The sequence below is a fragment of the Mizuhopecten yessoensis genome, unplaced genomic scaffold (genome assembly GCF_002113885.1).
Source record: "Mizuhopecten yessoensis strain PY_sf001 unplaced genomic scaffold, ASM211388v2 scaffold6135_1, whole genome shotgun sequence".
Lineage (NCBI taxonomy): Eukaryota > Metazoa > Mollusca > Bivalvia > Pectinida > Pectinidae > Mizuhopecten > Mizuhopecten yessoensis.
Window position 1 is genome coordinate 356,103 of NW_018406397.1, and position 13,235 is coordinate 369,337.

Genomic DNA, 13,235 nt, shown 5'->3' on the forward strand with positions numbered 1-13,235 from the left:
TGTAACTGAAAGAATAATTAGCTGGTAAGTTTTTACTCTATTTGTTTAATAGCCTTTTGTTCATCTAGTATAACAGAAAATGTAGGGAATATACCATTTTTTGTAATTCAATTGTGGCAGGGACGTATAGTGTCCCTGATTGTGGTTAGGTAATCTTATCTTTTTCTATCTAAAAGTAATTGACATTTTGTCATTGAACAATTTCAAGGTCAAAGTGAAATTGAGTAGTATGTTAAGATAAGTCTTTGTTAATTTAACTTTCTATGAATTGGTATCAAATTCATAATGGTCAAATTATTTATTAGGGATATTTATATTATTTTAGTGTATAGCTCCTGGTTGAACGTCAAACCGACTTAATAGAGAGGAACTGAGGGAAATCCCCAAACCATAGCTGTGGGGTGAGTGTTCAATAGGTCTAGAATGTTTTAATGTGTATATATATATGTTTTTATTTATAGAATGTATATGGAATTTTAACAGCATGTATGAGTAATTTGCAATAGTAAAATTATAGGTTTTATAGTAATGATATTTAAGTAATTGTTTAAAGAATGAATTTATAACCTTTTGGAAAAGACAACTGAATACATACATTCATGTTACAGATTTAGAAATTAGTAGATTAATAAGTATCATTGTATATGTACATTTGATAGGGTAAAATAGGTATATGTTATATAATGTTATTTGTCAATAGAGTTATTTCCCTTTTACTATGTTTGGTAGGCATGTAAGATTTATATGTTGTATTTGTTTGGTCAACAGGGTTTTTAAATACGGAATAAATATATACAAAGAATATCTGGATCCTGGTTGTGATTTGAACCCTGGTAATAAGTTCATAACAGTAATTTAAAATATTGAAATTTAAATAAAATAATCTTTTATGAAATAAAATAAATCTCAGTGATGTACGCTAGGGACACAATTCCACTTTTATTATATATATGTTGACTAGATTACCAAAGTTGGAGTTATCTTCCCTTATGTATAAATTTTAGCTGTAGAGTGTTGAGGCCCCATGGAGGATCTTCAATTCCTATTGCTTCTGGGATAAAGTAAAAAAAAAAAAAATCCCCCTGGAGCATCTTTGGGCTAATGATACTCTTATTGTATAAAAAGGAACATATCTTCCCTGGAAGCAGAAGGCTGTGGCTATAAATCTGTCCGAAATATATTAATCTAAATGGTTACAATTGGATTGACATAAAATTCAGTTTTTTGAAATATCAAAACAAGTTGATCTTATTTTGGATAATGAGTTTGTGCGTCCCCTGGGGCTGGAACATATTAAAAATACAGGAACTGCTGCTCTACTTAAAAACAAAATCAATATCCTTACTATGTAATAACAGACTGCAACATATAATAGGCACCCATGCTACCAGGATTGGCTGCAGGTTCCAGCCCCACCATGGGGACTTAGTACATGGATCATGTCTTGGAAATGGCCACTCTAAAACTACTTATAGACTTGCTGGGGATTCCGTTTTCCCTGACCTATTTACTTTTGCCTCCTCTTGTTTGCTGGAGTTTCATCTCTCTAGTGGACTACTCTACATCAGCCTCCTTGATCTACTTTACTCCCCAGATATATTGGTACTGTTGGCCTCCTTGGCCTACTTTACTCCCCAGATATATAAGTACTGTTGGCCTCCTTGACTTTGGTCTCGTACTCCCTTTTCTGCTTGAATTTGGTGTCCATAATCTACTTTACTTACACTACTTTGGACTCCCAGACCAGACCTATTTTATTTTGATCTCCTCAGCATGTCTGACGCATGTCTGACTTATGTCTCCTTGTGTCTGCTAGACTTCAATCTCTGCAATGGACAACTGTACTTTGGTCTCCAAGACTTACTTTACTTTGGTCTGCCTGGCCTATGCTATTTCAGACTCCCGTCGTCTTCTCAACTTTGGTTTTCCTGAGCAACATTACTTCGTCTACTGTTCTACTTTGGTCCCCTAGACCTACTTCACTTTATTTTTCTTAGTCTACTCTACTGTGATAACCCAGAACTACTTTACTTTGGTCTCCATGGCTTGCCAAATTTCGATCTTCCTAGCTTACTTAAATTTGATAACTCTTAACCAATTTTTACTAAGGTCTTCTGGACGGGGACAGGACCCACTTTACCTTGATCTTCCAAATCCTGGCACATCCTTTTTTGACTATAGCTGTTTATATGCATAAAACACAAACAAACTCCTTAGCCTACTTTAATTTGCTAACTCTTAATCTTTGGTCTTTCAGATCTAATTTACCTTGATCTTCCAGACCTACTTTACTTTGATCTCCTGGACCTACTGTACTGTGATCTGCAAGACCAATTTTGCTCTTCTTGGCCTGCATTTCCTTTGTCTCCTGTGCAATGGTCTGAAATTGCCTTGGCCTTTTATGGCATGGTTTAAATATTTTCAATTCTCAAAGTCAGATCAGATATAGGTGTCAAATGAAAAGCTACAATATTCTTGTGATTTGTTACAAAACCACTATTGGCTTAAGTTGATACAATGAACTGCAGAAAAAAATAATGGACCTGCTTGAAAAACTTCTACGGTATTCATCTCAATTTGTGACAGTCAAAGTGGGTCAAGGACAAGTTTATATAAATACTGGTTGGCTTAATATTACTCCACATATAATGGATCTTTGTAAATCAAATGTCCGAGGATGAATACACTCCAGGTAACAAGTGTTTACAACAATGATGTTATTGGATCATCAGTGATAACGTGATTTGAATGACATGTAGTGCTATGTTGTAGAATTTACAAAAAAAAGTCAGAAAACCAGATGAATGATGACCCATTTATTTCCAAAAGCATTTGTACAGAACTACACATGAACACATTCTCGCCGATATGAAATGATGATGTAAACTATCTCTATATTAAACACTTTGGTTTTCAGCAGTAAATTTATGCAACTTTCTCACTCTAGAGGAAATTCATTGATACACATGCAAATAAACATCTATCTGAACAACATTTAACGCTGAAAAATAATTAAAAAAAATTAACAATTTTTATCAAATATATTCCTCTGTCAAGTTCTCTATGTGCCCCAAAATGGCTGATATCATCCTTGAATTTCCAGGGGATATGCTTGTTCTCGGCATCCTTGGATTATGTCACAAAGAAATTGAAGGCTTTGTACGTGCCACGTTGTAGATGACGCGAGTAGCCTCGTTTGATCCTTTGATGTACATCAGTAGAATCGCTGGGCAGTATAATGGTAAAATGTGCCTTCAATTTTGTCATGACATATTCCAGGGGTGTGCAGAACTTACCTGGGTAAATGAACATAACCCCTGAAATTTCAATGATGGGCGACATGTAAGTATAACATTGGCCATGTAATGCGTGTCTGTCAACATTGCTCAATACTTGAGGAAGACACCGAGATGGTGTCGAACGCATGAGCTTTCTGACTCTTCATATCCTGATAAGTAACTTATTACCAAAATGAACAGAATTAGGTATCAATGTATAAAAATATGTATGATAAAAGTTCTTTATTTACCCTAGCAACAAAATAACACAGATCAAATTCTCCGAGGGTAGCTTTATCACATTGTCTTATCTTATTGACCTTAATCAAAAAGTCCATTTTTTCTAATGGAATCCATCCTTGACTAAACATATTTGACTTATTCCACTTATGGTACTAAAACCAAAAGTTTACTTTATTAGTAGGATACTTCTGTGATAATAAATCACTGTTAGCCAACTGATTATTTGGCTACTTTTGTTTGAAGTCTGTAGACCATTCGGTTTCAAAATTTACACATGAACCTGTATCAAGGTTTTTCCGGATTCATTTTAAAATTAAGTTTTGTGAATCTTTAATCTGTGTTATGTTTGAAAACACACTAGATATGACCTATATTTTGATAAGTATAAGCTACATACCTATATTCCTTAAAGAGTAATTTTTCCATTAGTTCTTTAGAAAGTATATCGGTTTAAGTCCTAATACCCTGAGCGTCCCTGAAAACTGTGTTAAGATTGGGAGGTAGCGATGCTTTGTTTTATATTTTGTTGTGGACCATAAATCCCAAAGCATTCATCATCATGATAATAGAATTTTGATGAATCTTTGCATCTCCAAACACCATGAGAAGAAATTGTTTGCAACAAAATGTTGACTGTTTGTGCGAAGGAATTATATAACATCTACAATGCCTATAAAAGATTTAACAATACTCAAAAATAACACAAACATATTCTGTGGGTTTGTACATTTATCAGGCCTAATACTGTCTTTTCCGATTGTCCCCTGGACTCACTTTGAGACAATTAAAGAATAGAGAGATTCAGAAAATAAGGTATAGCCTTTTAATCGAGCACTGGAATGATTTCAGTTGGTAATCATAGTGACTGTGGATGCCCAGCGAAAGCAGTGCATTACTGACGCTATCCATTTTTGAAATATTTCAAAATCATACAAAACTAATTTATCAAAATTCAGAATTTAATTAAAACAAGTTATGTATAATGTTCACTTATCTAATGAATAGAACAGACATATTCCAGGGTGGGTCAGTCCAGGTATCCAACATTATAATTATGACATATAAGTAATGATGTCAACATGTGGGCCATGGCATTCACAGCTGATATTAATACCATCCAAAGTTGATTCGGTCATATATATAGCAGCAATGTCATTGAGTGGTAATTAAGTGCTGCTGAATATTCATCAAGTAATTGCCACAAAGTGAGTGCCACAGGACAAGTGGAACATTGATAATCAGTAGATGAAGGCATTCTTGAATAAAAATACGGACTCACATTAAGAAATGAAAAAAGTAAAATGAATGTATATGAACAAAGTTAGTAAGTGTTTATCAAGTGTTTTGCTACGCTGCATTAAATTGAAACACAATCAATATGAATACTGAGGCTTCTAGTCAAAACGAATTAGTAAAATTATGCTCAAACTTAACATATAGGTGGGATCACCTGACAAAATACCTAGCACCTTGTTATCATGTTGACTGTAATAATGTTCAAAGTTTCATCATTCTCAAGAGGATGATTTCTGTCCTAACAGTACAATTCATAACAGGAGAAATATTGGTTGATGTTTTCTGCAATTATATTTCTTTTAGAGTTCTGATTTATATGACACATCTTATATTCAATATTCTACCAATTTTATTTGGAACAGAAATAAAAGTGTAAGTAATTAATGGTCCCTATTAATCTGTACATTTTTTATACAATGCACATATTAATGGTTATATGGTCCAAGCTCCTCATCAATCAAAGTTACTTCCCTTATCTAGCAATCTCGTGTTAAAGGACCTATGGAACATTCGAGTGGTTCTATGAATCTATTATATCTGTAAGATCCATCATGATTTAAACATCATACAGATGATAATGGGTTTATATGGAGTTTAAAATAAAACAGGAGAAATAAAAAGAAAATGTCTGATGTGAGTGTCAAACCAAACAGAAGCTTAGAAATCTGACTATTGAATTCCATTGAATAGAAACATAAAGAAACTTTGATACAACACCACACCATGAAGAGTAAATAAATCCCACAACCAGGTTAAGATCTTAGCACTAATGATGTAATGAAATAAAAACAACCCCTACAACAGCAACATTTATTCTGTCAGAGCACCGTCTACATTGAGCAATGTGGATTTCCTAAGATTCATCGATACATGTGCCTAAGTAATACTTATTGCATTAGAAAAATATACTTCCAGATTTAATATTAGGAATATCCATTCGTCTATTCTATTCAAAAAGGACAATTTTATAACCAAGAAGAAATAATTTTCGAAGTTCAAATGCATAATTGGTTCTTTCTTCCTTTCAAGAATTTAAGTACTGAAAGGTGAAAATTGTACAACAAAAAGAGGTACAGTGCAGTGAAAAAAGTGCTTCCTTCAGAACAACACCCACAAAAATGTATGGTATATGAATGAATGAACTAAGGAGAAAAGACACATTTCTGTAAAAAAAAGTTTTCATCGAACAAATATGCTCCTGGTTTAAATGGAAATACAGTGTATGTATTAACCTTTTTGGAATGCATAATATTCACAAACTGAAATTATAACAAGCATGCGCTTAAATTCAAATAATAAAAGCACGTCTCAATAACATATTTCACAAGTACAGACATTTGCAAAATGTTGTGATAAGATTTTCTCTAACACACAAGGTGATGATTTAAGTTATGTTTCAATCTTATTTTAAAACGCCTCCGTTTAAGATTACCAAGATAAGATAAGAGTACATTATTATTTTATTTTGTAATTTAATAAACAGCTTTTGAGGTAAAACCTTCATAACAGATCTAATCATGACAGCTTGAAGAGAAATGCAGTAACAGGTAATATCTTGGAAATGTGATGGTAGATAATTCACTCAAATATTAACATTTAAATAACCAGAATAATTATTCTTCACCTTTTTTAAATGTTCAAAATATATATACATGAACATTTACAGCTGATTAAACTACCATTAAAAATCCAGGACATTTACACTTACTGGAGTGATATAAAGTGATAGAATGAAAATAAATAAAGACAGGAGACAGGGAGATTTAAGGGATAACACACAATGGAAGTAGAAGCTTCCAAAAATATACTAAGGTTTCTGCTTGCTGAAGTATTTTTGAGACTGCTTGGGATCCGGAATGATCTAGAAAAATGAACAAAAAATTGTGTAGTTATAAACATATGTTGTGAATATCTACCTGATATTGTATTTAAATTTGAAAACATTCCTAACTGGAATAAATGTACAGATTTATCTTATATAGACTTACAAAGAATTGCCTAAATCAGGTGTACAGTAATTGGTAGATACCCCTTTATTGCATAGCCAATTGATGAAAAACCAAACTATTCGAAGAGATGACAATGGCAGTACAACTAGCTGGAATAGCCATCATCTAAGATATTATCATCAATAATGACTGTAAAACCTATTTTGCATATTGAAATGGCCGTTTCCTACAATGATAGATAGCATATGGCTTACCACTTGTCACAACCTTGATCTAAGAGATATGATATTTGATTAAAACTTGTAATGGTTTTTACATTGATGTTGTTGATGATGATTATGATGATGATGATGATGGATTGATAGGAGAATGATGATGATGATGATGATGTTGATGATGATTTTACATTGATGTGGTGGATGATGATGATGATGATGATGATGGATTGATAGGAGAATGATGATGATGAAGAGGCATTAATAATGATGATTTTACATTGATGATGATGATGATGATGATGTATTAAGATGAGAATGGTAATGATGATAATGGTGTATTACTATTGATGATGATTGACAAGGCTGATGATGATATTCAGTCACAATGAGGATGATGATGAAAGATATGACGATGCAAGAGATGATTGACAAACCATGGAATGTATGTATGTGGTGTTTACGTAATTATGTAATAAAAATGTCTTTAAAAATAAACAAATTAAATTAAAAAACACCTTGTAATGGTAATTAATATATTATCTTGAAAACTAACTCTCTAAGAATTTGTTTTCACAAAAGCATGGATTGTATATTAACATTTAATTAACATCCCAATTACACAGACAGACTTACAGTATCTTTGCCAGGTTTCCAACCAGCTGGACACACCTCTCCGTGTTTGTCTGTGTACTGGAATGCTTGAACAAGCCTGAGTGTTTCATCTACATCTCGACCTACTGGTAAGTCATTCATTGTGATCTGACGCAGAGTACCCTTATCATCAATGATAAACAAACCCCTAAAAGTAAAATAAGATAAAAAAAATCTTGAAATAATAAAAGACTGACAGGATAATAAATACAACCTTTTCTCGCATTTCCCTGTGTGTAAGATCGATCTGTCCAGGGTAAGAAAGGGGTGTAGGAAATTTCTATCTTACAACCCATTTCACATGACGTGACGTCACAATGGCTCGACAATGACGTGACATCATAAATTCGGAACTCTCCGATACCGCAATGCGGAAAGGGCTACGTGGTGAAATTAAAAACTTTTTACGATATATTTATCGTACACTTTAGAAAAATGTGATTAATTTTCCAGCGCAATCTTTGTTTGGCAATATGGGATATACATTTGTCTTGCTAATTTGTTTTTGTCTAAGAAGCTCTGGGGGGGAAATTGATATTTTCAAAATGGTGGCCAGTCCAAACGCATTTTCATGGTTTTTGAGCTTATTCTGGTGGTTGGAATGAGAGAAAAATAACCTTCCATGCCCAAGGGTGTAGGATAGGGAAATTCCGACCTCAGGATTTTCAAATTTGGCAAAACCCTCGGCATAGCTTCTGGTTTTACCAAATTTGAAAAAATCTCGGGTGGAATTTCCCTATCCTACAACCCTGAGCATAAAAGAGTCTTGTATTATTGCAAAAGTTTATCTTATTTGTACGACTTGTTATCTCATATGTATGACTTTTTACAAAATAAATGCTAATTTTACATTTACTACCAGTATATAAGACTCAAAGTTATTGTCTTTTGCTGCTATTTGAATAATTACTTTGATGATTGTCTTTTAATCTCTATTTCTTTAAGAAAACTCTCAATATTTCAAAGGCTAATAGTTAAATGTACATAATCAAGCATCAGTTATAAATATCTTCATAATTAAAAAGATTAATCATGTGTTTATAAATAAGAATTTCATTTTTTTCCTATTCACCTGAGACTGTGACCAAGATCCTCCAGGTAAACACCATAAGCCTTTGAGATTTCATGGGTGATATCAGACAGTAGGGGGACCTTGATGGGTCCTAGTCCTCCTTTGTCTCTTGGTGTGTTGATCCTGTAAATTACCAATACAAACTAGAAACTTGTTTTTGTGAACAAAATCATATGTCTCCCCTTATTAGCCAATAGACAAACGTAGGTATTAAAAACTAACAACTAACTCTGTATATAGTGGGGGCACGAAACCCAATTTTAGTGCGAGAGATTTCACCTTCCCAAGATACATAAATTTGGTAAGTTTGGTCAACGTAGGTGAAATAAAATGGAACTTATGCTCTGGACAAACTTTGGTATTAAAAAAAGACAAATTGGGGCACAAGATCTAATTCCAGTGCCCTGCTAACTTCTGTGGGTGATGCAGATATACTTCAAATTTGATTAATATATCTTGTAAGGTTTAGAAGTTATGCTTTGGACAAACTTCCATATAAAAAATAAACAAAGAGCCATAACTATATATATAGTAGGGCAATTTCAGTGCGAGAGATTCTGTCTTCCCAAGATATATAAATATGGTAAGTTTTGTCTACGTAGGTGAAATTACATGGAACTTATGCTCTGGACAAACTTCGGTATTAAAAATAAACGAAGGGCCATAACTCTGTATATAAAGAGACCAGAGACCTAATTCCAGTGCACTACACATTTTCTGTGGGCGATGCAAATATACTTCAAGTTTTATCAGGATATCGTTAACGTTTTAAAATGTACGGGCCGGGCACGAATTTACTGAAAATGTTGCACTTATTTGACCTTTGACCTTGAGGTGAAGGTCACAGTAACCTAATTCCAGTGCACTGTACACCTTTTGTGGGTGATTCATGCATACCTCAAGTTTCATCAAGATATCTCTAACGGTTTAAAATTTATGACCCTGACAGGTTGCGATTAGAAGAACCAGAAGTAGAACCAGCCCTTAATGCGAAGGGGAAACATAATAATCTCTCTATCCAAGGTGCTTTGGGCATATTAATATTTATTTTGAGGCAGGCAGCATCAAATGGGTACAAATTCAACTAATTTTATCAGCTATGTGAAAAAATAATGCGGTTCTGGATCTAGTAAAAACAATTAAATAATTTGAATAATATCTTCTGTTCAGCTGTTTAATTTTATAGAAAATATTTACTGATGCTGCTACTCCAAAAACCAGTCAGAAAAGAACATAAACATTTTCTGACAGAACAAATTCTTCTCAGTGTCCAGTTTCATTGAATTATGACTTTTGATTAACAATTAATTCAACGTATATAAATTCATATGTTGATATGTTTTAGTTAGTGCACCAGTAGATTTTCAAATGTATGCTATCATTGATATGTTTCAGTAAGTACCCATCAGAAGTTCAAACAAGGCCATTATTACAGTAATATTTTTTTCACAATAATTTACCAGTTACTTACCAGGCAAGGTGGGTGAACTGAGAATCAACAGAGCAAGCAATGACCTCAGTGTTAATGTCGTGGAACTCGCTCACTCGGTCACTAAATGCTATAATTTCTGTGGGACATACAAATGTGCTGAAAAATAATGAAGCTTGTCATAAAAGACACAGTTTTTGACTTAGAGAAGCCTGTATAAAAATAAACATAACATGCAGTATAAACAAAACAATTCTTTACATAATAAATGTACTCCAGAGTTTTAACCAAATAAATTAAATATTGTGCTCCTGTTTTCAATGAACTTTCAACACTTTACTAAATTTCATAAAGCAAAAAAGTTATAACTTAATAAGCATATGATAACACATGACAGTTAGCAGACTTGTTTTAAATCAAATTTAGCATCCTCATCTATACTTACAAGTCAAGTGGATAGAAAAAGAAGACAATGTATTTTCCCTTGAAGTCTGCCAGTTTAACGTCTTTGAACTCTCCTTTGATGACTGCAGTTCCATTCCAGTCTGGAGCAGGTTTGGAAACTGAAAATAAAAATAACCCATCACATTTTGTCAAAATTATTATTAATACTCTCTGTAACAGACTTATTGATGCCCTTTCTGAGTGAATACCAGGATTTATCAAAACACCATTTCATTGATGCTATACACTGCTCTGGGTTCACTAACTAGGGGTGATAATTTCTAATTGATAGTTTATAAATCAAAATCCCATACATACCAACTGTAACTCTCAGGTCCCGGTAAAAAAAATACGAGCAATAAATAATTTGAAAAATAATGATATATACATTTTTTTCTGAACAAAATAACAACAAAATATTATCTGTGATATAAAATAAAATCTTTTATCATTAGTATATCATTTGGTACAGTGACTGCGTCCCAAAAGGTGCTTATTAACTAAGGTGCTTGGGTATCACTATGCACATCACTATATATAATAAATAATTGGGTTCTAGAATAGATATCCTGGTGTTATGCGTTTCCACCTTTTGATTTAGTGTTCAAAGAAAGATAACTCTAATACACTTAATAGAAATTCTCCACAGTGGCCTGCACTAACTAAAGCTTCGTTTGGTATATTGATTTTTCAATTTGTCAACTTGAAAGAATTATTGTAATCATTTTAAAGTTATTAAATTTGATTAATTTTGTTATAATAAAATTAATATAATCTGTTATTATTTTTTTGTGCAGTCTTATATCGGTTATAGTTGATGGTAAGTTATTTCTCATTTTATTCTGTTTATAGTTGGTGAAAGTTCATTGCATTACAAGGCTTACGTTTCATTACAAACAGTGTTTATTGATATAAGAATTACCCTTCGCTCTTCAGAAGTGGAAAAAAATAGTTGAGGAAATGTGGTCAGTTTACAGACGATGGCCAAACATCTTAAATATCCCTGTGTAGTGTCCAGAAGGTCATGTAGTGTATCGAAACTGGACTGGGTCGATCGTCGGCAACCAGAAAGCTCAATTGGTTGAGCATCCGTCTAGAGTTCGGAAGGCCCGGGTTCGAACCCAGGTCTGTCCGTGTATTTTCCCTCTCCTGTTACAATTGGCGCCCAACGAAATATACCCACATAAGGTGGTATAGGGTCTTGTGTGTCTTCGGGGTACAAACCGGGTGGGAGTCTGGGTCAATTAAGTGTGTGTGTGTGTTTTTTTTGGGGGGGGGGGGCTTGGGGCGCATGTTAATACTCACTGACAGCTTGACTCCATTGAATGGCATGTCCACTAGTGCGTTTAGTTTCTTGAGGATAAACGCTGCCTCCGGCAAACGAATGACACTGTTGCTCGTCATTTGCATAAATGCAACTAGCAAATATCACAAAAACACCGGTAACAAACGCTACGCTCCTGGGGATCGCCATTTTTCCACGTCAACTTCCGGTAAGGATATGAAGCTAGCAAAAGAACCTGCCTTAGATTCGGAAATTATAACTGAAAACTAATATATACAGATACGCCATTCGAACTCTGCCATGTAAGAAGATTTGGTATTCATATTAATCAAAATTCATAAATATCGGGTTTTAAATGACTGTAGCGACTTTCTAATTAATACGCATTTGCGGTTGTAAGTTAAACAACGGTAACATTACCAAGGCACCAAACCAAAACAGTTTGTGCATAGGAAGTAGGCCTAAGCGAGATCAAGAGGATTTTATACGACCCAAACCCATTGGAGGTCCAGATGTATTCTTGACATATACTTGCAGGTAATGGTTAGAATAGAATTTTAAGTTTTACACTCCGATGCTATTTAAATGCAGACGATAAGGTACGACAAAACGTGGTTGCTATCGATGCTCTGGACAAGAAACCACAAGTTTTCAGCCAGCACCTGTCACGTTGCCGTTGGACCATATTTTTACCGTCCAACATAGTGACAATTGTACCACATGTCTCCTCAGCAATGGTTGTGATTACCCCTAATTCTTTTATTCTTAAATAGTTACAACATTTAATGAACAAACGGCGAATCATTTCGTGTCTTCATTAGTCGTTATGTATCATTCCCACCCAACAATCATTTCATGTGCTGAGTCAATCTTGTACCTCATGATGATGCAGTGGTGTATTATTATGTTGATTTACACATCAGCTTACTTGAAACACACCTTTATGAGAAAATGGTAAATAACAGTATTATATTCCAGTAAACCATCCTGTATCAGTACCATCAATAACTTCTAGAAGTCCTTGTGTATCAATCGGACTGCGAGAATAATGAAAGCAAATAACAATTAATTAATTAATTCAGTAACAAATAAAAGCAATGTTGCAGATGATTAGATCACAGTTTTATCATATATAGTGATATTTTTGCAAAGTTACAAGGCACAATTAAAATCCCCTATAAAAACCGGTAGAAACTAACTGGTGGTATTTTCAGGTCACCTGAGACAAAGTCTCAAGTGACCTATTGCGATCGCCTTTTGTCCGTCGTGCGTCCGTAAACAATTTACATTTTCGACTTCTTCTCCAAAACCCCTGAACCAATTTCAATGAAATTTTGCAGGGACCTTCCATGGACAAAGGTCAACAAAAA

General features: G+C 33.9%; 2 protein-coding genes across 2 annotated transcripts in view; one reads left to right on the forward strand and one right to left on the reverse strand.

Moving 5' to 3' along the window:
• Positions 1 to 2,801: 2,801 nt before the first annotated feature.
• Positions 2,802 to 12,073, reverse strand: LOC110451532 (peroxiredoxin-2-like). Its single transcript, XM_021499605.1, has 6 exons — positions 11,886 to 12,073; positions 10,582 to 10,699; positions 10,179 to 10,295; positions 8,708 to 8,830; positions 7,618 to 7,783; positions 2,802 to 6,678 (listed from the first exon to the last, which is right to left on the reverse strand). Exons 1-6 carry the CDS (start codon positions 12,052 to 12,054, stop codon positions 6,625 to 6,627), a joined length of 747 nt encoding a protein of 248 aa, XP_021355280.1. The 5' UTR covers positions 12,055 to 12,073; the 3' UTR covers positions 2,802 to 6,624.
• A 209-nt stretch (positions 12,074 to 12,282) lies between these two features.
• LOC110451534 (coiled-coil domain-containing protein 181-like) overlaps positions 12,283 to 13,235 on the forward strand; it is a 30,659-nt gene continuing 29,706 nt past the window's right edge. Inside the window, exon 1 of the mRNA XM_021499607.1 lies at positions 12,283 to 12,402. The gene's annotated coding sequence lies outside the window, so the exon portion shown is untranslated. The remainder of the gene's footprint in view (positions 12,403 to 13,235) is intronic.

Bases quoted from the DNA above. Each gene is read 5' to 3' on its own strand.
- LOC110451532 (XM_021499605.1), bottom strand. From the start codon at position 12,054: ATGGCGATCCCCAGGAGCGTAGCGTTTGTTACCGGTGTTTTTGTGATA. The intron at 7,784-8,707 runs GTGAATAGGAAA...TTTTACTTTTAG, and splicing joins GATCTTGGTCACAGTCTCAG to GGGTTTGTTTATCATTGATG. The intron at 6,679-7,617 runs GTAAGTCTGTCT...TCATTTTTCTAG, and splicing joins GGAAACCTGGCAAAGATACT to ATCATTCCGGATCCCAAGCA.